Raw genomic sequence first — 26,695 nt, forward strand, 5'->3', positions numbered from 1 at the left:
GTCATGAAAATATGCCCTCCTTTATTATCCACAGCTGATTTTTTTTTCTTTTAGGCAAAAATTAGTCTGGCATTTAAAAGCTACATTGATGAGAAGGAAGAAAGCGAGTTAATTTCACAGTTTATATGAATGCTGACAAAGTGTTGTGCATGGCTACACTTTAATAGATCTATTTTGAGCCATTCCTTGGCACAGATTATAGTTGAAACACAAAAAGTAATAGGAAAATGCACCTGCAGGTAGGCTTAAAACTTGCCTAAATTAATGTTTATAATATTACTCAATTAGTCCAGTTTTGAATTTTTTAGTGTTTTTCTTCCTATCTTATGGTGCTTTTTCAAATTTGTCCTTAGCTGATTTACACTGGACAATTGACCACGTTCAAAACTGCAGACAAGGAATTAGGAGCACTGAGTACAACCACAACAGGCAAGTAAAATTATCCCCAGCATCCCCATTGCAATGCAAACTTTCTTCAAGTTTACAAGTTTTCTTCATCTCATACTGTGAGATGTAGGTGGGATATCTGTGTGAATAGAGAGCTGAAAGATTTCTCCAAGCTCTGTTTTTCTTCCTGTCTCAGCTGTCTGGGAAGGGTGACTGTGCCAAAGAAAGGTGCTGTGCTTTGAGAATGCCATTGCACGAGAGGAACAGCGCTGCACAGACCATTTTGGGCTGTGCATGAGTACGAGGTCATATCATTAAGCATTTTGATTAAGTTCTACTCTATTTCAAAGCAACTGGCTTTGAAACCTTGCTGTTTAATGGTAACATCCATCCTAATTTTAAAAATCTTTTTGTTGAGCTGGAAAGTGAGCGTGACAGAAAAAAAAAGGTGACAAGCTCCAAATTTCTAGTTCTTCAGTGACTTAAAAGTATTACTGCTCTCACAGGGTTGTTTCTGCTTCTTCTGAAAGTTGTCACACACATACAGGATACAGAGCAGGACATTACAGAGATTATTAAACCCCCCTCAGGGACAGTTTAAACTAATGTGAATTAAGGTCTGTGCATCTTCATCTGCAGGGGCCCAGCAGGGCAGGCATCTGCCAGATGATGCCACCACAAACTGCTGCAGCTTAATCAGTTTATCCATCTCTGGATATCCATCACTTATCCATCACAAGCTGAGAAATATCAAGAAATGTCTTCTTTTAGGATGATCTAAAGATTGCAGACCTTTCATATTTGCTACTTTAATTGCCTCTTCTTTTATTCAGGTGATTCCCTATTTTCTTGCCAATAGCTTGAAACAAATTCAGACTACAATACTGACAAATCGAGTTTGGTAATATGCCACGTGCTTCTTCTGAGGGAAACACTGCTGCAAAACCAGATCTCAGGAAAAATAGTGGCTGTGACCCATTAAACAGCTACAAAGTACTCAGCTTTCCAGGTTTCTTGACTCAGGATGACAAATATTGGTTTACTTCTGGTCAAGACAAACTTCTAATTAAATAAAAAAATAATACTGAATCTGAAAATACCCCCTTGCACAAAGCCTGATGGCTGCTCTGGGCTTGTAATATCCATTGTAAAAGTACATGTTGGTTTGCTTTGTAAAGATTCTCATGACCTTTTGAAATAATTCCTTTGACCTACTGTTACTTTAATCTCATTAATTTGTAGGTAGACAGATTCTTCTTGCTGATTGAAAAATGCATTTGTGCTGATTTCCTCTTCCAAGGCAACCCCTGTCTGTAGTGGCACACTGCATCTCTGACTTTTTCCCTTATTCATTTCTGAAAATTTTGGGAGGTCATGAATTTCTGACAAATTTCACTTCAAGACTTAAGACCTAATAGATGATAACACAGAAGCCAATAAATACTAACACAAAATGATTTTTTTCCATTGTGACGTCATTAGGGCAAAAGAGATCAAAAATTCCCTTTAGCCCTCCTTTTTTTCTAAATGTATTTATACAAATATTTTGTATTTTTTAACCAGTCGACAAATTAAGTTCTGCCTGAATTTTGGCTGTTTTAATTTTCTCCCTGCATAACCTTACAACATCCTTGTAGCCCTCCTGAGTTTCCTGCAACTTCTTCCAAAGGTCTTAAACTCTCTCAAGCTGAAGAGCTCTGAAGCTCTTTCCTCATGAAGAATCCTAAGCATACAGACCTAATTTCTCCATTTCCCTGTTTACTGTGATCATCATCAATCACAGAGTCACAGAATGGTTTGGACTGGAAGGGATCTTAAAGATCATTTAGATCCAAACCCCCAGCCAAGGGTAGGGAGCCCTCACACTATATGAACACATAAATAAAAATCTAGACAAATGTGAGATAAAGACTACTGCCTAGTGTTTTGGGAATGTAAAGGCTTCAGTTCACTTTGATCATGATGTGCAAAGCTGGACCCCAACACTGGACCATCGCTGACACCTGTCCATCTATCCTCTAAGCTGGCCTTCTGCTAGATTTACCCAGCCAAGTAAAATAGCCTTCAATATCAACAAGCCCAAACAAACTAAACATTTTTGCAATATCCCAATTGAAAACATTTAAGTAAATTAGCCTTTTAAATGAATTGGTTCCCTGTGCAGTGCTCTTATCAGTCAACAGATTCCTCCTGTAATTAGACTGTATAGCTTTATAAATGTCCTTTTTCCTTTATAATAAGAGAAAGGAAAATTACTTGCAAGAAGCAAACACCTTCATCAAATAAGGTTCATGTCAATTCATTATTCAAATGTGGAAAACAATTTGTGGATATTCACTACCTGTGTACTACATCTATCTAATATCAAAAGGCACCAACTGAATTTTATGCTTTGTAATGCACAGTAAGTAGCTTTTATTTGTTTTGTATTAAAGCAATTTCATGAGCTATGTTAACTATGTTCAGTGTTCAACAATAGCACTAACAATTGGTAAATGAGACCCTTTATGCTTAATCTAACTCCTAACACATTTCACAATTCAGATTCAGATTGCCTGTCAAAAATTTTAATATACTAAAAAGCCATTCCAGACTAAATTGACGTTTTTCAGTCTCCAACTGTTTTCCAATAGCAGAGAGAGCTGCCCTACCTTACCTGCTTCTGGGAAAGATCTACAGAACTGCTTGGAACTGAGGGATAAATCTCAGCCCCCCAAGATAAATGTTGTTTCTAAATTCACAGCATCTGCCCATTTGTCTGCAAGCCCATTTTGATTACTTAATATGAAAATTCTATTCTGGCTTCAAACTCAGGGTCCAATGCTTTACTCTCTACTTCGGATGTTGTTTTTATTCCATTTTCTGTAACTGGTTGCATATCAGAAATTATTTTTGTCCTAAAGAGGTTATCATGAAAATACATTAAAATGAACTCTCAGAGAAGACTGAAGGGGCAAAGAATGTCTTTTGAGTCATTCTTATGACAGAACCTACATGCAATTTAAAGAGAAAAAAATAATCTAGATGATTGAAAATGAAAACCTTTTAATGATGATATTTCCTAGGGAAAACAACAACCAACCAAAAAGAACAACAACAACAACAAGGAAAAAATCTGCATTTGGGTTGACTAAGAATATTTTTATAAATATGTATGGCATATATATAAAAAAACTCATATGTATACACATAAAGTGATTTTAGAGGTTCAGATTGGATATTAAAAAAGATTTCTTCACTAAAAGGGTTGTCAAGCTTAGGAACATGTTGCCCAGAAAAGTGGTGGAATCATTATCCCTGGAAGTGTTCAAAAATCCCTTGGATGTGGCATTTGAGGGCATGGTTTAATGGTATAAATGATGGTAGTGCTGAGCTGACAGCTGGACTTGATAATCTTAAAGGTCTTTTCCACCCCTAATGATTCTATATGTGTGTTTATTTATATTTACATCTCCATTCAGCTATGGAAAACTGCCAAACCCAAACAACTCCCCCTCATTAATTCATTCATCAATACAAACATCTTTTACATCCCTGTGCCAGGCAGTGAAAAATTATTGGCAAATCTAAAAAACCCCATAGTTTAAAGAGATGGAAGCCCACGGAGGCCAGATTGTGGATGCCATTCTGTGGTGACACTGTTTCTTCTCAGCCCAGTCTTGGAATTTTAAACATTTTTTATTGAACAGAGCGACCACAGACTACACTTAACAGGCATGGTACACAAATCTTGATCCTATTTGGCAGAAAAACAATGCATTTCTGGTATTCATCTGACAGCAGCAGATATGTAAACACAGCACATTGTTGAGGGTAGAGACACCCACATAAGCCAGCTCCTGTAAATCTCTTTCCTCTAATATCCACCTACAGGAAGACAGCATGCTTACAGGAGGAACAGCCATGGAAAACTGAGAAAATTAATATTTTCCATTAAAAAAATAAAACTGAGGACCAAACATTTAAGATAAATAGAAATATTGGACTCGGATGTGCATGTTCTATCAACTTAATAAATTGCTTTGTTTGTATTGATTTACTAATCTGTATTTGATATATTGGTTTATTATGTTATATTTAAATCCATTTCAGTTACACTAATAACACTAATCCAAAGCTTCAATAATGAGCAATAATTAGAAATGCATTGACAATATATGGAACTATTTATGTTATGCCTCTCACTAAATCTGTTATGTAAGAAAACATCAGTTGGTATTTCATAAATACAATTTGACATTTATTGCCTCTAAAAATTAGAGCTACTTTGTTAAAACCCCTGGGATAATAAAGCAATAGAAAAAATATTTGGCATTGCAGTCAGACTTAGTGACAGGTTCACTGATAATTTACACTTTGTACAAAATTAGCAGTTAGAAAGTATTTGACTCGAGACCCTTGAAAAGTAGGAACAATCAAGCCCAAAAAAGAGCATTCTCTGAACAGATAGAAGAGAATTCTCCTGGTCAGCTCTAATGATTGTGTCTCACTGTTCCAGTATTGTAATTGTTCTAAATGGAGGCTGTAGGTTTTTTACTTCTAATTGGCCAAGAAGGAGTGTCCAGGAAAGTATTTTTTAGGGAAAATTACTATCTAAAAATATCATTTTAGTAAAGAAAATATATTTCACAGATTGCACTGATTTCCCTTAAAATTCTTCTACGAGGAACAAAAAACTGACAATGTTCCAAATGTCTCATATTGACCCCTTTAGAAGGAAAAAGAAAAAAAAATATTTCTCCCTTAGAATAAAGTTTTTTGGCTCTCTTTTTTAATTTTTATTTTCATTTTCATCAAGATAAAGTTCATATAGCAATATATTTTAGAATTTAAAGGTAAAAATACAAAAAAAAATACTTTAGTTCATGCACAAATGTTTTGGTTTCTTTGTTTTTTTTCTTTTAGGGGGCATTTCACAATTTTTTAATTTCTATTCAATTATTTGTACTCTATTTCCCACATCACTTTAAAAACTGAATTTAGTGACGGGAGGACATGTTACATCCTATGGATCATCACAAATGCCTACAATCATGGTGGCTCTTCATGTAAAGGCACATATAAGGTATTCTATAGAAGTTCTTGAACAATTCTGATTATGATAAATAAGAAGGGGAAAAATCCTTTTTCTTCACCTGATCTCTAGGGTTATACATCAGCACAGAGAAAATTAAAGCCATAAAAACATTGCTTTAGCAGCAAATTAAGCACTGGGGGAAATGTCTTATCAAAGTCAGAGTCTGACCCAAGGCATCCTTTTTCTAAGATGAGCACTGAATCATCTGGCACAAGGAAAGCCGTATGAATCATGTATGATAGAATCATAGAATCTCCTGATTTGGAAGGGATCCATTAGAATCGTTGAATCCAATTCCTAGTCCCCAGCTGCTTTTTATATGTCTTCCCCTCTAGACCCCCTCTAGACCCTTCATTATCTTCATAGCCCTTCACAATTTTCATAACCTTTCCTTGGACACTCTGAAATACCTTTATATCTTTTATTGTGGTGTCCAAAACTGCCCCCAGGACTCGAGGTGAGGCCTCCCCAGAGCAGAGCAGAGCAGAACAATCCCCTCCCCTGCCTGGCTGGTGATGCTGTGCCTGATGCCCCAGGACAGGGTTGACCCTTCTGGCTGCCAGGGCACTGCTGACTCACATTCAGCTTCCACTGACCAGGACCCCCAGGTCCCATCCCACAGCTGCTCTCCAGCCTCTCATTCCCCAGTCTGTCTGTACATCCAGGGCTGCCCATCCCAGGTGCAGAATCCAGTCCTTGTCCTTGTCAATCTCCACACTGTTGGTGATTGCCCATTTCTCTGATTTGTTGAGATCCCTCTGCAGGGCCTCTCTGCCCTTGAGGGACTCGACAGCTCCTTCCAATTCAGTGTCATCAACAAATTTACTTCATATTTCTTCAAGTTCTGCATCCAAGTTGTTAATGAAGATGTTGAAGAGAACTGGGAAAAGGATGGAGCCCTGAGGAATCTCACTATTTACATTGCCAGCCTGATGTCACCCTATCCACTACAAACCTTTGGGTGTACTTTTATTTCCCTCTGTTACCTCTGTGTCTGAAAATGACATGTTAGTCCAGATCTTCATATTGTTATTACTAAGAGTCTGCATGAGAAACATTCACAAAGCACACTGTGGTATCTCTTGGCTAAAAGATGATAGAGCAACACTGAATAATTACAATTTTATGGGGAAAAAAACACCAAAAACATTCAAAAATATATGTTTATGAAGAAAAGGGATAGATTAGATAAAAAGATTTATATAAAAATCTATCCATCCATCCATCCATCCATCCATCCATCCATCCATCCATCCATCATCTATTTATCTATCTAAAGCTGGTCTTTACATGTCATTTTAAATTATTTATTAATACATACACACTTATGGTGCAAATTATGATCTCCCAACCAAAAATAACACAGTGAAGACATCAAAAAGGGCCTTAATACATTGTCCATTCTGATTAAAGAGTCCATGCTGCCAACTCACAGATAAGGAAAGCAAATCCACTCCTGTTTCTGTGATCAAACGAGGACCCCTGAGCTGAAGAGCTGCCTTGTTATTACTCATCTCTGCAGGCAGCAGCATAAAACAGTAAATTTTTAAAAGAACAGTTGTTAACATCTTTCTGTCTCTCCCACCTGTATGTACACACATGCATGGAAGAGGAAACCCTGTTCAGTGATATTAGAACAATTGTGCCATTACAATTGCCATTCAGGACACCAGAAAATGTCAAAAATGTTTTGATTCAACTTGTATGCCTGCCTAGGAACAGGGAAGGATGTGCTCAGCTGTGGCTCTGGCTGGGATGGAAATGGCTTTATGGTGTGTAACTATACAGTTTAGCAGCTGGCAGAGTATTTCTCTTTATATCAATGCTATATACTGTCTGATATTAAGTATTTGAACAAAGAGCTAACTAATTAAATAAATCATTTTCCCCAGGTTTTTATAAGTTATTATTGGCTTTGTTTACAGAAGTTTACAGTTAACTGCATTATTAAAAAAAAAAAAAAAAAGAAATTAAAATCATATAGTTTTGAACAGAGAAATAAAAATAAAATTAAAGCATCCTGACTTTGAATAGGCATTTTCTTCCCTCAATAGGAGAAATGTTTCAGACAGCATGATTTGGAGTCTTCACTCAGCAGCAATTGCTGACTCCAAGAAGATGACAATCAGCCCCAGAGCATATATTTTTGGGTGTAATGTGAGTGTGGAAATCATCTTAGAGAAAAATGAGGAACTGAAGGGATGTGAGATGGAAGTGGGGAGGTGTGTGGGGAGGTGGAGGTCTCGTCCTTTCAAGAGAGAATGGCCACAGCTGACACAAGAGCTGGCTGAAGACACTCTGACAATTCCTGTGGACCCAACAAACAAATTCAGCTCTGTTCTCTTTCAGGTACCATTTCTCTCATGTTTTTTTAGCAGAATATGCTATTAAACACAGTGAACTTCTATCAAACTGCATGTACCAAACTACTTGGCTCTGTTGCTTTCTGAAGCACAGACACAAAGCAAATGGTCACTCTGACATGTTTTTTTATTTAATAAAAGAAGCAACAAGGACTGCAGCTTCCTATTTAGAAATGCCAGGCTCTATTATGTACTGACAGTGACTGGCAGAGAGAAAGTGACTTCAGGCTTGGACCTCTGTTCACGTATGACAAGAGCTACAGGAATAATTGATTTTACAGTTCACTGCCCACACAGGAAAAAAAACAACTTATTAAGTCAAGTTAGAAAGAAGTATTTCCTTCTTCAAAGTGAAATGAAACACCCTTCTTTATTTTTTTTTCTTTTTTTTTCCAAAGACATTTTCCTTGGTGATTGCAAACCATCGAGTCCTTGTGACTTCACATTTCAAGACCTGACACTTAAGCACCACAACAAACCTTTTAAAACCTTATAATGAACTACAAATACAAATACAAATTTAATCATACCTTAAATTCACCTGTACACTGTGAATTTAGATAAATTGGCACGTGCTGAGTCATGTGAAATAGCACAGGACACCACCACAATTATTTAATGTGGGGAGCAGTAGACATTAGGAAGAAGACAGTATGGAAAATAAATTCCATATATACATGTGGATATATTCCATACATACATATATATAAATATATATAGAATATACACATATATATGCATATATATAATTATACACATATAAAAATATACATATATGTGTGTATAATTATATATATATTTTATATATGTGCATATAAACACAAATATACATATATATGGACATATACATATATTAAAATATATATAAAATATACACACATATATATATAATTATACATATATATATAAATATGCATATATATACATATATATATATATACACATATGGAAAATATATTCCAAAATATATGCCTATTTCACAGTTTCCCACAGACGTGGTGGACTGAACTCAGCAGTCACACCACTCTTTCCTGTCTCTGACCACAGAGTCTGGGGTTCTTTTCTTGCTAGGAAAATAACATGTCAGTGGGATTCAATATACAGGAGGAGAACCAGGCTGACTCTGCACTGTCTGCACATCAGTCAGACTGCAGAAATAACTCAAGTCCCACTGTATTTGTCCCACTGATGTTCCATTTGGGCTTTCTGAAATTTGGGTTCTTCTTTACCTTTCCAAAATGTTGACAGGAAGCACATCAAAATTAAATATCAAAGAGATCAAATATTTGATGAGTTCTATTTCTAAGGTACAGTATTTTCACTGGAATCAGACTGGTTAGGGTTATCCTGACTGATATCCTGCCCCTAAGCACAGGATGCACTGAACAGTGAATGAATTAATGAAGCATTAAAGAAATGTCCCCATTGCAACCACTCTTGCTCTGTTTATGCAGAAGGTCATACCAATGAAAACTTAATTGGGGCTACTTGAAATTTCCCAACAAACTGTGCCTGAGTTGCATGAAGACCTTGAGCACATGAAGCACACAAAGATGCCATTTTAAACCTAAAAACCAAAAAAATTGACATCCTGCTACTCTCTTAAGACTATTCTCAGCTACAAATATGTTGGTGCACAGAGGAGGAACTGCTTACTTCAAACACTGGAGCACCATTTGTGCAGAAGGAAAGACTCAAAGGCAAAGACAGGGATCCTCTTCTTCAAAGAAAGGAATATATAAAGGACCAGAGACAACAAAAGCGCAAAAAGGATACTAATGAAATGATAAAAATTAAGTCTAACTTAAATGAGGGGATGAATTTCCTCATCTCTTGTTCACATTTTGTAGAAAAGAGGTTTATGAACTAGATGCTGCCACAAGCAAAATCTGAGGACCACTATTCAAGCATCACATAAATACAATAAAAAATAGGATATATTTCCTTCTCTTGGGAAACCTAAAATTCAAATAGGCCATATACACTAAAAAAAAATAATAAAAAAGTCTATTTGACTATGTTCTACATCAATCCAACAGGCTGAGCCTTTGCTTTTATCAACACTCACTGGTGCTAGTTGTGGGGAACATGCATCTACTGTCTTACAACATGGCATGGAGCCATCAAGAAACTAAGAATAATAATGTATTATATAAATAACAAAGGTATAGACATGAGTGCCTTGTGATTTTTGATACTCCAGCCCATTAGCAGGATGTTTATGAATTGCATTCTTTGCTTTCAAGGCTACTACAGCAGGTGGCCAAGATCACTGAACCCTGTCATTTTACTACCACTGGCTTGGCTTCTGAAATTATATGTGCGATCTGAAAATAGGTTCTAGTAGGTTATTTTGGTTCTTGATCACACAGACTCTCATAGGAGAGAAGAGATTCAGTGCCAACCCTGCCCACCCAAATCAATTTATTGAGAGTTTTGCTCATAATTCACTGCTGAAATGTCTATAATCAGAGCAGTTGCTGCATGCTGGTTAATTACCTTTGTCTTCATAAATGGAGATAAAAAAATTAAACAATCACAGCATTATTTCTGATTTTTTCCTCATCTTAGCAAATTTAAACATTAGAAACAATGTCAAACAATGGCTAAAGAGGAAATATTTAACTCTCTTTTGACAGTGAAAAATTACTTCAACCTTTATGAGTTCATTTTTTAAGTAGTTTGACATTTCGTTACCAAGGCAGAGTTTTTATTTTATTGTTTCCTTCAGCCTGTTACACAGCCACAAATGTTACCAAGTAGGTTCCTATGATTCATATGCAAGCAGAAAGAAATCATGTCTCTATTGACAGGACTGTTATTTTTTATTATTATTTACAAATGCTCCTGCCTATCCCAGACTTTCTACTTGGATCATGATTGACTTACGTTTTTCCCCAAAGAGGTGGGTAAAAGATTTTGACTTCTGTAGTCTTTGTCAAACCAGATCAGAGATAAATCCAACAAGTCTTGTGTTTTGCAAGCAATCACAGTCAAGTATTTGATACTCACGGAGAAGACAGAGGTAAACAAGGAGAACAAAATAAAAGCCTAAGCCCTGACAGCTTCAGAAACTGATTGCCTTCAAGAAAAGTCTTCCTCAAAATACTCAAATATTGGTTTATATCACAGCCCTCTCAGTTCCCATCCTTTCAGAACAAGGACTGTGTCTGTGCTGTCATTTTGCACAATTGTGTAAAATCTTACAAAGTTCACAGAAGCACCTTCTGGCAATGTGTTATACCAGCTCTTTTATGGTCTACAGAAATGGGGAGGAAAAAAAATCCTTTTATTGGGTCTAAATATGCCATTTTTCAGGTTACCTGAATTTTTTCCATTATTGCATTGTAAAAAATAGTCAACAGATCTGTTGTGAGAACATACTCCAAGGTCTGTTGTAAAACCAAGTCAAATCAATTTCCATTACTTCCCTAATTATTTTGCTGAAGATAATTCTGAGGCTCAGAGAGTCCCATCACTCAGGTAATTGAAGTTGCAAAGTGATCCAAGGAGATCCATTAGATTTTTCTTTTAGAAATGCTTCAAGACCTGTTTTTAATGAGTATTATTTTATTTTATTAGTATTATTTTATTATTTTATTTCAACTCACACTCAGAAAAAATAATTTACAGCCTAGATTAAAGGCGTCTTCCTTTTGCAAAAAATGGGTCTGCACAAAAATTGCTCCTCTTTGGCCCAGGTGTTGTAATGCTGGTCTAGTTTCTTTGATGTGGGGAATGTGGTTTCTATGTCTTTTGCTGCCAGGAAACAGCTCAATGTCTAATCCTCTGATTATGCCACATTCCTGAAGTCTTCACTTATGACACTCTCAGGGAATGAATCATTTATAGATCTTTCACATGCATGTAAACATACATCAAATGGAAAAGCCAATGATAAAATAATGTACAATCCTTTTTATCACTGCAGAAATCCACAATTTCTGTTCTAACACTGAAACAGAAATAATGGCTAATCAGACTATTTCCTGGGTATGTTATTTAAGGCAATTACATTGATATGTTATAATTTACTGCAACAAAATAGGGAACTTTTGAATAGCTGGAACTGTATGAATTTGCATAACTATTACATCTTCACAGGTTCATTTTCATAGTCCCATAGATACCTCCTGTATTATGCATAGTACATATACCAGCCCTCAAGTAATTTGCACTCAAAGACAATCAAATTTCATGAGCTATGAGTGGCTTACCATTTATTCTGCAGGCCATAATTTTATGGTTTTCAATAAAATACTTCTAATGAGTTCAGTAGTAGAGAAGGAGACTGACTGGCAGCTCTGGAGAGTTGAGCTGTATTTGTTTACAAAGAAACACAGTGTGTAGAGCAGAAGCAGAGCTTTACCACCCACATGAATGTTATTCAGCACTGCCTTGGGGGTGTCCTGCTGCCCTGTTCAGCCTTTCACCCCTGCTTCTCATCAGCCAACCCAGTCTGCCAATGACAGGAAGAGCTAATTCCAGCAGAGACATTGCAGATTGCATCTAGGCCTAACACAGACCTGTGAGGTGGCAATGACTTTTGCCTTGGGTCATCAAAGAGCAGATACATGGTGCCTTCCACTGACTTTATGGTTTTATCCTACCCATGGAAAGAATTTGGGAATATCTTGGCAGACTTTACAGTAACCTTTCAATGCTTAAGGGCAACTTATAAGAAATATGGGGAGAGATTTTTTAGCAGGGTGTGTAGAGATAGGACAAGGGGTAACGGTTTAAAACTATAAAAGGGTAGATTTAAGCTAGATATTTAGTGTTGAGGGTACTGAGACACTGGGCCAGATTGCCCAGAGACCTGGTGAAAGTCCCATCCCTGGAAACATTCAAGGCCAGGTTTGACAGGGCTCTGAGCAGCCTGTTCTAGTTGACGATGACCCTGCTCATTGCAGGGGGTTTGAACTAGATTATGTTTAAAGGTTCTTTCAATCCAAACTTCTATGAGTCTACAAAGAAGACAAGGAAGAAAATTGATGGGTAAAGGCTTATCTGACTTGGCCTTATCTGATCTGCTAGGAACCAGAGGCAGCAGACAAACAATACTGCAGCTCCTTCACATTTCATAACACACCCAGCTAACCTGGGATCATGCAGGGACTGAGTGCACAGATATTAACAATACATCAGACCCTACCAAAACACCAGACTGTGAAGCTGGGAGCAGTAGAGGTAAATATTGTTCTAAAATTAGGCTGATATCTCAAAGTTTATGCCATTCAAAGAAGTAATGTGAGCTCATTTGCCTCTGGCTGTGTCTGGCTTACCCTACATAAGTCTTTAGTCCCATATTCTCACCCAAGTACTCATGTGTGTAACTGCATGAGTACTCACACAATTTTCCTGGTTATGCAAAGAGTTTCCTTGAAGCATTAACCAATTCTGATCCAAATTTCTTTTTGGCACTCATCACAACACTGGAGTACAGATTCTGGATATGTGATTAAGTCAAGTCATCTTCAGAAGAACTTATTCTTGTCCTGAAGCGCTTCTAAAATTATTCTTATTTTGCCATAAAGCTACCAAAAAAATGCTTTGTTGGCTAAACTTTTGTCTAATATTATTCACCTCTGTCTGGCAGTGCTTTTGAGAATCATCACTGACCCATCTCTTTCTCTGAGCCCACTCTTTTCTGACTGCCACAATGCCAAATCTTGTCTGATCCTTGGAAAAAATATGAGACCATTTGAGTGGAGTCAGTTGGTTTTGCACAAACTGGTGTTACCAGTTTTAGTTTTGCACTTCTAAGTGTTCCCACCTAACACAGCACCAAAACTTATAATTATCAGCTGTGAAGCTGTTTCTTGGGTCATTACAACTGTCATGATAGCTGTGAACAGAGGTGTAGGCTTTTGCTGTCACTTCAAGATTTGTTTCCACAAAACAAGCCAAAGTGGTAGGAAAAAGAGGGAACCTTTTTTCTCATTCCCCAGTCCCCGAGCTGCTGTCTGGGACACTTGCCAGTAGCAAAGGGTTGGCTTTCAGGTGATGGATCTCAACTGTGGTGCTGGCATCTCTGCTCACCCTGCAAAGGCCATCAGCTCAGAAGCTCTGAGAGCTGCTCTCCCTTCAGGAACTCTCTCATCATCAGTTAGTGGGAATTATTGTTCCTTAGGAGCTAAGGATTACTGCTCCTTAGGGCATATGAACATGATTTTTAAGCAAGGTAGCACTGGAAAAAATACTGAGAAGAAAGGAAAAGTGAATAATAAAAACATTCTTTCAAAAGGTAGAGAGCAGCCAAGTCCAGCTCCTGAAGTGAGGAGTAAAAAATCTGTTCTCACTGCTCCTCTACTTTACTTTGGGGAAGAAACTAAAAAAAAAGGTATTGCACAAGCCACTTCCTGAAAATTTCTGAAAAACCGATGCTGAAACCTCCAGAAAGAAAAACCTTGAACTGAAGCAATGTCAGCCAAGTGAATGGCTGTACAAACCACATAAATGGATTCAGACAATGTGAGAAATTATGGTGGGGGAAGCCAAATAAATTCTTCAGTACATAACTGTAATGGTAGCTGTGAAAGAGAAATAAATCCTCCGTGCTTAGTCTGCTTTTTACCACACTACTCACAACTCTCTAAATTAGCCATAATAAAAATCCTTTCAGTTATATAAGACTAGGTGAGATTTGGAAAGAGAATGCAGCAATCTGATTATTTCCAATACATAAACAATGCAGAAAAACAGAAAAAAAAAAAAGGCATATGAAAAGAGCAACTTCCTATGCAAATTCTATTGCTTAACAAAAGAAATAATGATCAGTACAATATGAGCAATTCCCAAGGATTTTCTCCAGAGCAAGTCACCCTTCTATCTGGAATTTCACAAGAATCTCCAGTTGATTTAATGACATTTTCATTGAACACCCATAGCAAAAAGATTGCAAGGCTTTTTTAACACCATGTTTCAGGCCTAAACCCAAATTAATCTCAGTTTTGAACTCTATAAAAATGCAGATCATTGCTTTGCCATACATTGCAAATGTCGAATCAGAAAGTAAAAACCACAGAAAAGAAATATGCCAGTGATTAAAGAAACCAGTTATTGTCACATTATTAGTTACATGTTTTCTGCTACAGCTAGGAAATCATTTAGTTCTTTCTAGGGATCAGCCATTTATCTTCAGGCAACCAAAGATTAAAGATTTCATCAGTAATTATCACAAATGGTGCCCTCAACATACTGATTAAATATACTTGTCATTTTACCTTATAAAGAGCAGTATATCAACTGTCTTAGTATTTCAGAATAATTATGTGTTGGACATCTGCTGGAGTCCCAATCACACCATTTGCATCAGCGAGACACCCAAGGAATCTTTTAAAACCACCCATTACAAATGCATTCTAACACATGAAAGAAATGTTTGCCATTAAACACTCACACTGGAGTAGAGAAGTCTGAAATGACAGCAAAAGGCACTTCCATGTAATTCTAGATAAAAGTCTGATGTAAACTGCATTGAGCAATTATAAGTAAAAGCTATTTTAAATGAGATTTATTAAAAACTGATTAAAACAAAAGCAAAAATATATACCAGTTGTCTCAGAACCACAGAATCATATTACATATTAAAGTTCCTACAATGGATTCTATGAGGGCTCCTCTCTGATGCACAATCACTACAGAATCAAAGAATATTCTGAGTTGGAAGTGATCTACAAGGATCATCAAGTTGAACTTTTAAGGGAGTGGCCTGGACAGGGACCAAACCCATAATGTTGGGGTTCTTAGCCCTGTGCTCCAATGAGCTGACATCATCTCAGGGTCCTGCTACTCTGAGAGCTGAAAAAGAACTATTTGGCCAAAGAGCCATAACTACAGAGAAGAAAAGAAAACTACACCACAGATGACTGCTATGAGACACAAAAATGTATGTTTGAATAATGTTTTGGTGCTAGGCTAGAACAGCCCAGGTTTTGCATATGTTGCTAAAAAAATGAAAATATTGGCAAACTGTCTGTGGAAAAGAACTCTCATCATCAACAAATTTCATTTGAATGACACTCCTGGTTCTTGTGTTATGCCAGACATAAACCTCACGTCTTTTGGGACTGCTACATCAATGCTAGATGAAAGAAGAACACTTCTCATCAAACACCAGTGCCTTATTAATGAGAAATCATATGATTAATCAATCTGATTACTTAGAAGTCAATTTATCTGCAGTGCAACTGCTAGCCAAATGAAAATAAGATTACTGTGAGTACAGTTTATTAATAATCCCCAGTATGCCATTGATTCAACTTGATTATAACGCAGCAGGCATGTGATGCACAATATTACAAAGACATTAAAGCAGCCTGACAACAGTGAATACAGAAGAGGTTTATGCTACTGGGTAAGGCACAGAAATTCTGAAGTGTAACTGACCATCCAGTTTTCAGATCTGGGAGGAATAGTTTATTTTACTGTAGATAAATAAAGCTGCTGTAATCTTCCAGTATCCAGCTCTTAGAGCACCTGAAAGAGTGAGTCAGTGTGGAGTTGAGACACAAACCTTGTAAGATCCAAAACAAGCCCTTGAACTTCCTCACACAGAAAAGCAATTTAGCAGACACAAAAGGGAATTCAGGTTCCCCAAAAGGAAACCACACATAACTCATGAAGCTGCTTCACCCCACTGGCATCTCCCAAGATTGCACTAGATATGATCCTATTTTGGACATATCTGCAATGATATATATTCCCTGTGAGCATAGTTATGGGCTGAAAATAACTGAAAAAGTTCTAGCACTTCTTATTATTTCATAGTTTTTATTATTCTGTAGATTATTTTCTTCTAGTTTGTTGGCCAAAGAAATTGTCTTCCTTCATATTTATCTGATAACACAAAAATATCTTCTTTCAATAATAAATATCTTTGTTGTCTTAATTGTGCTTGAAGGGAAAAATGTAGTATAGATATAGAGAAAATATTAGAGAGGGAGGGAAGGAAGAAAGGAGAAAAGGAAGATACCTGTTTGCTAGGGAGTAGAATGGGTAGAGACAGAAAGACTTAAAATAATCACTTTGGTTTAAATAGACTTAATTATTATAACTACTCTGCTAAGCCAGGAGATGAGGAAAGTGTCAGTGATGTCCAGAAGTCATTTGATGAGATCTAGGGAAAAGGCACATGTACAATCCAAAGCTGCTGGCATTTAATCAGTCTCCCAGTGAGAAGCCAGAAGTGCAGAACAAGAAGCCTTCAGGATCTGTTATTAAGCAGCGACACCTCAGCAGCCCAAACGCAGAAGATTGTGTCAGGAAGTGGAAAGAAGAGCTGATTGATGCTGACTATCTTCAAAAATTAAGGCAGTCAATTGCTTTTTCAGTGAGGAAAAAGGAAATCAGTGACATGAACTATGTGAGCACTTCCACAGTCAACCTGTGGGCCTAAAAAGAGCATTAACTCTCTGATGCATCCAAATCCTGTCAGGAAAAAAAGAGAGTAAATGGAAAGTATGACCTATATATGATATATCAAGGTAACAGTCTTCTACTTTGTATTCAAGAGTTAAATGGAAAACATAACTTGGCAGTTTTAACATCATATTTCATCACATTTCTGGCTTTTCTGGGGGTTTAAGACTACTTTCAATCCAGCAACCACTCTACTGTGTTCAAATCTTTTCTGAACCATGAGTGGTGAATTGTCTTCGTTTAATGTGGGGAAAAGTTCTTCTTTCTTCTCACAGAAGCCTGCCCTGGTCCTACTCTCCTCTGGTGCCAAAAACCTTGCCACATAAACCCAAAACTCCATGCCACCAATCCATCTACTGCATATCATGAAACTAGTGAGAACAAAATTTACTTTTGTGATACAATCTGCTTCTTGAATTTGTAGAATTTTTACCAAACCTATGAAACTGAATAAATGGTGGAGTTAGTAAGGTTTCAGATGCCACAAACTACAACTTTCCTGGGGTTTTATGCCTAGACCAGAGGAAAAGGGCACAACAGTAATGATTTAGAGTCCCTGCACTTTACAAACTTATGTTCATTTGTAAAAGTTTGCAAAGTGTTCTGGAAAAATAATCTATCTGCAGCTGTCAGGGGAAAAAGAAGCTCTTTTTGGTTTATTCACAATAGCTAAGGCTGAAATAAGGAAAGTCTTGACTGTTTGCAGTCTTACAGTAAACTGAATAATCAGATTTGATTCCCTAGAAAAGATACTAAACAGAAGGCACTTGCCCAGGAGATGCATTTTCAGAGCTTAAGCCTGAAGACTTCTTAGATCAAGGAAAACAGAGAAATGCACATGAAATGTAGAAGGAGATTAAAATAGAACTAAACAAAATTAAAAACAGGATAGACCAATACTAACTGTCCCATGGCAGTTTATGACATGAAAAGAAACTAACCAGCATCCCTATAAAGTTGATTTTCTTGTGTTCTGCCTCTCAGTGAAGCTTCATCAGCCTTGGAAGACCAGACCTATTAATGTTTCACCCTAGATTTAGCCAGTTGCTTCAAATCAGAATAGTTCACAAACATAAATATGGGTGGTATATTTTGAGTTCTGGTATTCAACAGTTACTAATTCAGACACGCAGCAGGGAAGGTCCAAACAAAAATATACATAAAGTAATCAGAGAGGTCTGCAGGTTTTGGGGCTTTTTAATCTCATGAAAAGGGTAGGATCCATTCTCATGCCCATTGGCAGTGATGCAAAATTCTCCAAACCAACTGAAGTTTAACAAACACATTCAAACAACCTGGAATAGCATCTAGAAGTCATTAACGGGAAGAAACCTTGGCCCAGTGCCAAGTACTGTAGCACTGTAGGAATTAATATTACTCCTCTTCCTTCAATTGCTTACAGCCTGATATAAACTCCCATATAAACCAGCGGTCAGTCACATGGCCTTTGCTTAGAGTCAGGTCTCAACAGGTTCTTTTCTAGCTCTGAATTTTTATTTTTTTATGTCAAGTCAAGAGAAAATAGCCTTTGCTCATTATCATGCATAGGCAAAAAGGCTGTCATGATCTATGAAATTAAAACACTCAGCTCAAGAACAGACGTCATGAGCTTTGGAGGTTTCTGAAGCTAAACAAATGCACATCTGGCCACGTGGACTGTGCAGCATTATATTTATGGTGTTTTGGTGTGTGGCATTCTGATGACTGCAGTGTGCTAAAGCGAGTTCTTGGTAGAGCAATTTCCATTTGGTATTTCACAGTTCATCTGCTAGGATAATAATAATAATAATAATAATAATTGTACTGGCTCTGGCTGGGACAGAGTTAACTTTCCCCCTGGCAGCCCTCCCAGCGCTGTGCTGGGCATCGCTGGCTGTGGAGCTGCTGGTGGCACTGCAGTGTTTTGGCTCCTGCTGAGCAGAGCTGGCACAGCACCAGAATTCCCCCATCAGCAGGTGGGAGTGGGCAGGATCCTGCAGGGGACACAGCCAGGCCAGCTGACCCAAAATGACCAAAGGGATATTCTCTACCACAGGGCGTGTGCTCAGCAATAAAAACTGAGGAAAAGGAGGAGAAGGGGGAGCATTCACAATTATAAGGTTTGTGTTCCAGAGAAACCACACCCTGAAGCTCCACTTTCCAGGAAGAGACTGGACATCACCTGCTGATGGGAAGGAGAGAATGAATTTTTTGTTTTCCTTTGCTTCTGCAATTCTGGCCTTGATTTTCCTTCATTAAACTGACTTTAACTTTACCCACCATTCTTCTCTATTGCACCCTGTCCTGTTGAGGAGGGGAATGATAGAATGGCTCGGTGAGCGCCTGGATTCCAGTCAAGGTCAACTCACCACAATTATCCTGCCATTAAAAAAAATAACCAAACAAGTAGTCTACAGAGACAGGTAGAAGATGGAGCTTCCAGCTAAGGAAGAAAACTGGGGAGGAAATAAGGTTTTTTTCTATTTACAACAGACCAAGATTTTTCCATGGAGACTAAAAGCAAAAATGAGAGTGGAGAACTTTCCATTTCTCTTCTTTCAACAGAAACTTGTCCAGAGGAAAATGAAAATAAGCACCACTCTCAAAAGAAGCTTCTTTCTTATGTGATATACAGAGATGTTCAGAGATTGTCCTAAAATCCAAACAGTTGTTTAAATGTCTATGATGTGACTGTCTAGCAGAGAGGCAGAGGTTGAGGTCAGTTTGTTTGCCAAAAGCATACACTGACCCAATGTTTGGGACAGCAGCCTCAGGCCAAACATTCTCTCAGCCCTCGTTAATTCCCTGGTAGCTCCTCTGCACCAGGTGCTCTAGACTTGCATATTTTTAATATTTATACAGAAAAGCTTTGAAAGGAAGGGTTGAGGGAAGCTGAGGGCAGCATGTTAATCAGAAGCCTTGAATCAAGGTTTCTTAGCAGGTTAATGGTTGCAGTATTCTGCAGTAAGTTTCTAGACCTGAGGAAACATTTTTGATTAAAAAAACCCAAAAACAAAACGCAAACCCCAAGGTTAGCACTTAAAAACCATAAAAAAGAAAATAAAAATATAAACAAAAAAGAAATTAATCCTTTTAAAACAAACAACTTTATTTTAAAAATTGCACAAAGAGCTCTCCTCTTTACCTGTGGTAAGTTGCAAGTGCAAGACCAAAGACACAGGCTAGCTGTGGGAGCTGCCATGAGTAAGGCATTGTGTGAAACACCCCATCACCAACACACAAAATACTCTGGACACAAATCCCTCTTTCACAACATCCTTAATAATGACTCATATCCCCTTACTGTCATACAAAAGAACTGAAAGTCAGAACCTTTTCCTAAATAATTAATTTCACCTTACAGCCAACATCTGGTCAGGTGAATCCTGTCTTAAAAGTGTCACTGTCAATGGGGGGTATAGCCATACATCTTGAACCCTGAAATGATCCCTGCAGGTGGATCATGAACACCCAAGAACTGTGTATCCAAATGCCAGGTGGTTCATGCAGAAATGTTTGAAGGGTTATCCTTCCAAAAAATCCCTCTACAGGAAATATAAAACCATGACATGTTCTCCACAGACAATGTGCACACACTCTGTGATCAAATTGACGTAAGACACCATTCCTCATCCTCCTTACCTCTGAAGAAGTGGGTTTGCAGTAGCCAGCTCCAAAGACCAGATTTTCTAATGACATACTGGACTGGTCTGGTCCTGCCTCCAGGTTGCCTTTACCAAGCCATGAACCTTTCCCTGGACGAGCGAAACTACAAGGAGAAAAATTGAGAAGAAAAATGTAAACAGAGGGGCATTTTTAGAGAAGAATCGTTGTTGTCCCAGTATTATTTCCTTGCTTAGAAAGGATTTAAAATTTTAGTAAGTTTTGCTTTTGTTTATTTCAAGGTACACTGTAAATTCACGTTTTCCTTGAAAACGATCATTGTCCAGTGTGCAGTAGCTCAAGCAGTGTGAATGAAGTTTGTTTTCTAGGCACTCAGTGGAGTGGTTTGAGTGTTATCTTTAACTCACTCTTTTCTCTGCTGTCTTACAGATCTTTTTCCAGCATAACATCTCACCAACACAACCTTTCCATCTATCCAAATGGATCACATTCTTAAGCAACCTCTTAAGCTTGCACCTTGATGAATGCAACACCTTTCTCTCTGGCTTTAACCTCATCATCCTTCCTCTTTGAGTTGTGCATGATCTCTCCTAACTACCAATATCTTTTTTAGCTCATCCTAAACTTATTCTTATAGATAAGTTTGGTTGCCACTTCTCACTCTCCCATAGCATTAGCTTTCAGCACAAGAAGGATAAGACTTCAGCCAAAAAATGCATTTATTTTTCCTGGGTGCAATGTGATTTCACTGTTATCCAAATTGTTCCTCAAAAAAATGACCGAATGTAAGTAGTTTTATTCTCAGTGCTGATTATTGTGGTCAGTGCTCCCTTCTGGCTATATTTGTACATTTCCTATTGAAGACCAAGAACCCATTAAAGGTGAAATAACCTGTCTGGAGTTCACTCAGCATCAAGCCCACCAGAGTATTGATGCACAGCCAGGGCTCATACTCTGGATTAATCTGAGCAGTACTTACACCCCAGTTAATGATGTGGGCTGCCTTTAAATTCATTGGAGAGGAATTGGCATTTCCAGCATCTGAGTCATCTCTTGCTGAAGCACTGATGTCAAACAGATCAGAGTATTTAATTCTCCAAGTATTTAATTCTAATTGTGGACTGGAAAGAGAGGCTGGATCATCAACAACTGGAGCTAACCCCACTGTTAGACCCTCTGATAACACATGCTGTACACAAACTATTTCAAGATTTCAAGAGGGAAATCAGGCTACTTGTGGGGAATGCAGTGAGCCAAATTACAAACTGTGATTGCTAAATTGCAATGCAAGTAACCAGAAGGGTTCTTAAAAAACATGCAGAAAAGGTTGGAATAGAAATAGTGAACTGTAGGGAAAAAGGTAAAACACATTTGCTGCTTGTACCAGGTGCAGAGCTAATGCCACTGGCTTTGTGCTGCAGCTGCCAGATTGGGATCACCATCCACACGTGTCTGATGCCCATCCAAGCATCCCAAATCCCACTGTACCCAGGAGACCTGCTCTTCTTGAAAAAATAAAAACTTCCAGGATGGAGACCACAAAAAAACATCTTAAAACCACAATGTGCCAGAACTAAAAGCCACAGGGAAGTGTCATTCCTGCTGCAATGCTTTTCTAGCCCGAGGTTATCCCTCTATGTAGATGTGTATCACATGGCCACATCAGCTCAGATAAAACTAATGAATTGATATCTACACCTGATTCAGTTTTTAAGGACAGGTTAAAGTGCTGACTGCTGCACAGAAACACACAGAAAACAGAGAATCATAGAATCACAGAACATCCTGAGATGGAAAGAATCCACAAGGATCGCCAAAATCCAACCCTTGACCCTGCACAGGGCAGCCCCAAGAATCACACCATGTGCCTAAGAGCATTTCCCAAATGCTTCTTGAACTCTGGAAGGATTTATATTAAATATACAAAGAAAAAAAAATCATTAACAGCCATACAACAGGTGAGGTTGTGGTGTGAAATAGTTTTGCAACATTAGAAAAAGAATCTCAAGCAAAATTACAAATTGGACCAGTTTCAGAAGGTAAAACACAAATCCCTGTCTTATCTGTAGAACAAAACTGCTGCTTGTTATAGATAAATACTGGCAAAAATGCCATTCCAGAGGAGGGATGACGGGGTAGAAGAAATCAGGAAATAGTTGTTCTTGCTTATGTATATTTGAATTTGTGTGATCATAGCAATTTCCAGCTGTTCGATTCTAAGCAGCATGAAGCCTTTCCATACATTTCCTACATGCACCATTTAAGAAAAAAGCAATAAATAAATAAACAAATACATAAAGCTATTTCCAACAGACAGGAGCTCTGAATTCACCACTCTGAATAATTTCAGCTATTATTGAACGATGCTGTCTGCTGTGGTCTGCTGGAAAGGCTCAAGAAACTGAAATTAAAATGATTGCTATGGCATCACAGAGAGAAGCTTAAACAAATGTTCTGTGCACATGAAAAACTCCTCATTTGAATATGAGCAAAGCTCTAAAAGGTTTAAAGGGAAAGAGGAGCACTTTTTAATGCCTTTTTTATTTATTTATCTTTTGCTTTTACACCAGAGAAGGGTTTTTAATCTGTTGGTTTTATGGAAATTGATTTCACATAGCACTGTAGAACAAAAACCTTTTTTTGGGAAACATGCCAAAACATCATCAGTCTGCTGAGGGAAAGTTTAACTGGAAGGTTTACAAACTGCTGAGTCCCTCTAATGTTTTCTGAAGTACATTATGCTTGAAGAAAATTTTTATTAGCAATAACAGGTTAATTTTCTACATCCATTATTTTTTTTTGCTGTATTTATTTCTTCTAATTATTTCTGCAAACATGCTCATTTGTATGAATCATGAACCTTGTTACTTATGTGTCCATTTGGACTATCTATTTAATAGCACTGATTTAATATCAACATTTAGATCCTTATCCAGTATGATAACCTCAGCTTTTAATTGGAGTCAGGATAAAAAGGGTCAAAAGAGGTAACATGTGTGTGCCCAAGAGGATTAAAATGTGTGCAGAACTATTAATATTTTCAGTGAAACATTTTATGGGTTCTTTTTGAGCCGGCCTTTTGATGACCTTATCCTTGAGACCATGAGTGGTGAGGCCCTGGCACGTTTCCAAGAGAATTTGTAGACGCCCCATCCCTGGAAGCTTTTATGGCCAGTTTGGATGGGGACTGAAGCAACCTGGTCTAGTGGAAGGTGTCCCTGTCCATGGCAGGGAACAAGATGATCTTTAAGGCCCCTTCCAACTCACACCATTCCATAATTCTGATTTTATGCTTTTATCCTTCAAAGAAGTCTCACAATTATTACAGCAGTCACCTGTGGACACACAGTACAGTAAACTGCCTTGAAAATCCCATTTCCTCCTTTGTTACAGCCTGCAAAATCCAGAAATCAAAATTTAAGACCTTTCTGACTCAAAGGTTATATTCAAGCAATTATTTCCAGAAGTCATAGTTACCTTCTACGAATTTGTGTCCATGACTTTGTGATTTATACTTTTGGCCTCTGTAACATCTTTTGGAATTAATTGCATGTTGTAATAAGTGGTGAACTCTCTGGATCTTTTGAACTTGCTGTTGTAGAATTCAATGTGGCAACACTGGGTTCTTGTATAGCACAAAATATTAAATAATTATTCCATTCCCTGTTTTTTTTCTCTTCTGTGGACAATTCTGTTACACATAAGTAAAATGACAGTTCCCTAGGATAAGGAATTGAATGGTCTTGATAAATGTTAATTCAGATATGTTATTGAAGCAAATCAGAAAAAAATACTTTAAGGCAGTTTAATAGAACACCATATTCTCTTTCAGAATAACCTGCCCAAAAATTAAATACTTTTCTTTCATTCTTAGTTCTATTTTGGGATTTTGGGGCTTTCTTTTTGTAGCAGGGAGGGTTTGGTTCTTTAGGGTTTTTTGGTAGGCAGAACAATTTTTTTTCATGAATTGACATTTTTAGCAGAATGGGGAAAAAAAAAATTGGGATATGATTCTTGCTTGGGAAAAAACCCTATCCTGCACCATATGAAATTATCAAACTGTAAAAAAAAACCCCAAACAACCTCCGTACACACACAATCACCACATTTCTAATGACAAGATATTACAATCTTTTGAGTAAAATCAGGAGTGGAAATTCAAGAAATTATCTTGTATCCCATTTAGGCCAGATCCTTGGAGAAATCACTTCTTTTTCTCTCTGTCCCTTATACACAAAATATTATTGCTTTAAAAATTGAAAATATAAGTCAAAAATAGCATAACTCAGAATTAAACCCTCATGGTCTCCATTAGCATCTGTTTGCATTCCACCAGGAACTGCCTTCTCCCACAGATCAGGAAAATTGTAGTGACAACACTAATTTCCCTCATTGTTTTAACTCAAAACTTTAAAATAGCTTTTGGAAAATTACTACTGGCACATGGCCATAGGGTACATGGGTGATCTGTTATTTATTTTTAAGAATAATCTGTGGATGTTTACAGATTGTGCTCCTCTAGACATGGCTCTCTCTCACTCAAGGAGTTTCAGTAAGGTTAGAGTCAGTGACTGTAAAATGTTCTGAGCTTTTTGGGTAAAACTGATAAGGTTTATTAAAATAAAATTTTAATGAGAATAGATATCTCTCCTTAGATACCAAACAGAGACGAGGGAGAATCTGGTTTGAAATCTTTAGTGATTTTGGCTGCTGGAAAATGCTGGCTCATTTGTCCTGAACTTAACCTTAGTTGCTATAAAACTTGAAAGCAGATAAAGCCATGTGGTGATATTTAATTTACTTTTGAGTGGGATTTTTCTTTTTAAATTTGACTCAGAAATTGTCATGTTTTTCTTATGTGATTTCTCAGCTGGTAGCACAGAAGAATGGCATGCCAAAGTGAAGGTTTATCTTTGCAGATACATAACAAACTACCAAATAAAATAAAAATCAAAGGAAAAATCATCTAGTTATTATAGATTCATTCTTAGAGGAAAATAATATAAACCACTATTCTTCTAATAACATATTAGGGAAGGAATAGCTCTTGGCTGCACAAAAACTACATTTTCTTTTTACAGATTAATTTGTTTGCAAACAATGTGGAGAGGGGAAATAAGTGAAGAACTTTAGTGCCCAGTATAATATTTGTGCAGTTTCAGACACAAGCTGTCCCTACTTGCAGCTGTGGGAAAATGGACCTGCATAATCTGCACCCAGATTCAAGGCACACGAGGCAGCACAGTGTGTGTATCATTTATAGATGGGTCAGCTGTGCTTTTGAGGAACAGGAGGATGCCTGGAAGTAAACAGATTTAGGTGAGATAGAATTGCTCAAGAAGGGCCAGGGTTGGCCTAATTCCTTAGTGCAGTGAAGCAGAGAACTAGATCAGGACTGGATCAGCAATCTTTAAATACTTTGTGTCCCCTTGATTCTGTTTCCTCTTCCAGAAAGAACAAGGTAAAGGCACTGAAAACTTGTGTATGTGTGTCTTGGTTGCTCCACCAGCAAAATTTATACTATATAATTTCCCCATTTCAGATTCCACCAAGATTTCTTGTTTCTCAAACAGTGATTTGGAGACAAGCAATTAAAGCAAAATCCCGAAAGCCTGCTTTGTTTTTTCACATAAACTTATGTATGAAAGAGAGGAAAGGAATAGAAAGCTGAGGACAATCCAGAAAGCTGGGAAAAATTAACCCCTTTCTTGTGTTAGCAAGAGGAAACAGGTTTGCCAGCTGCCCATGGCAAAGGATCTGCTCATCTGCAGCGAGATGAGCAAGACTGGCTTTTTTTAAATTTCCTTGGTGGTTTGGGTTTTTATTTTTTGGGAAGTGGTGA

General features: G+C 37.5%; 1 protein-coding gene across 1 annotated transcript in view; it reads right to left on the minus strand.

Moving 5' to 3' along the window:
- Nucleotides 1–26,695, minus strand: part of FAM135B (family with sequence similarity 135 member B) — a 122,313-nt gene that overhangs the window by 26,219 nt on the left and 69,399 nt on the right. Inside the window, exon 6 of the mRNA XM_058832484.1 lies at nt 20,872–20,998. Within this exon, the coding sequence (XP_058688467.1) occupies nt 20,872–20,998 (127 nt within the window). The remainder of the gene's footprint in view (nt 1–20,871; nt 20,999–26,695) is intronic.

This window comes from Poecile atricapillus, chromosome 2, assembly GCF_030490865.1.
Source record: "Poecile atricapillus isolate bPoeAtr1 chromosome 2, bPoeAtr1.hap1, whole genome shotgun sequence".
NCBI lineage: Eukaryota > Metazoa > Chordata > Aves > Passeriformes > Paridae > Poecile > Poecile atricapillus.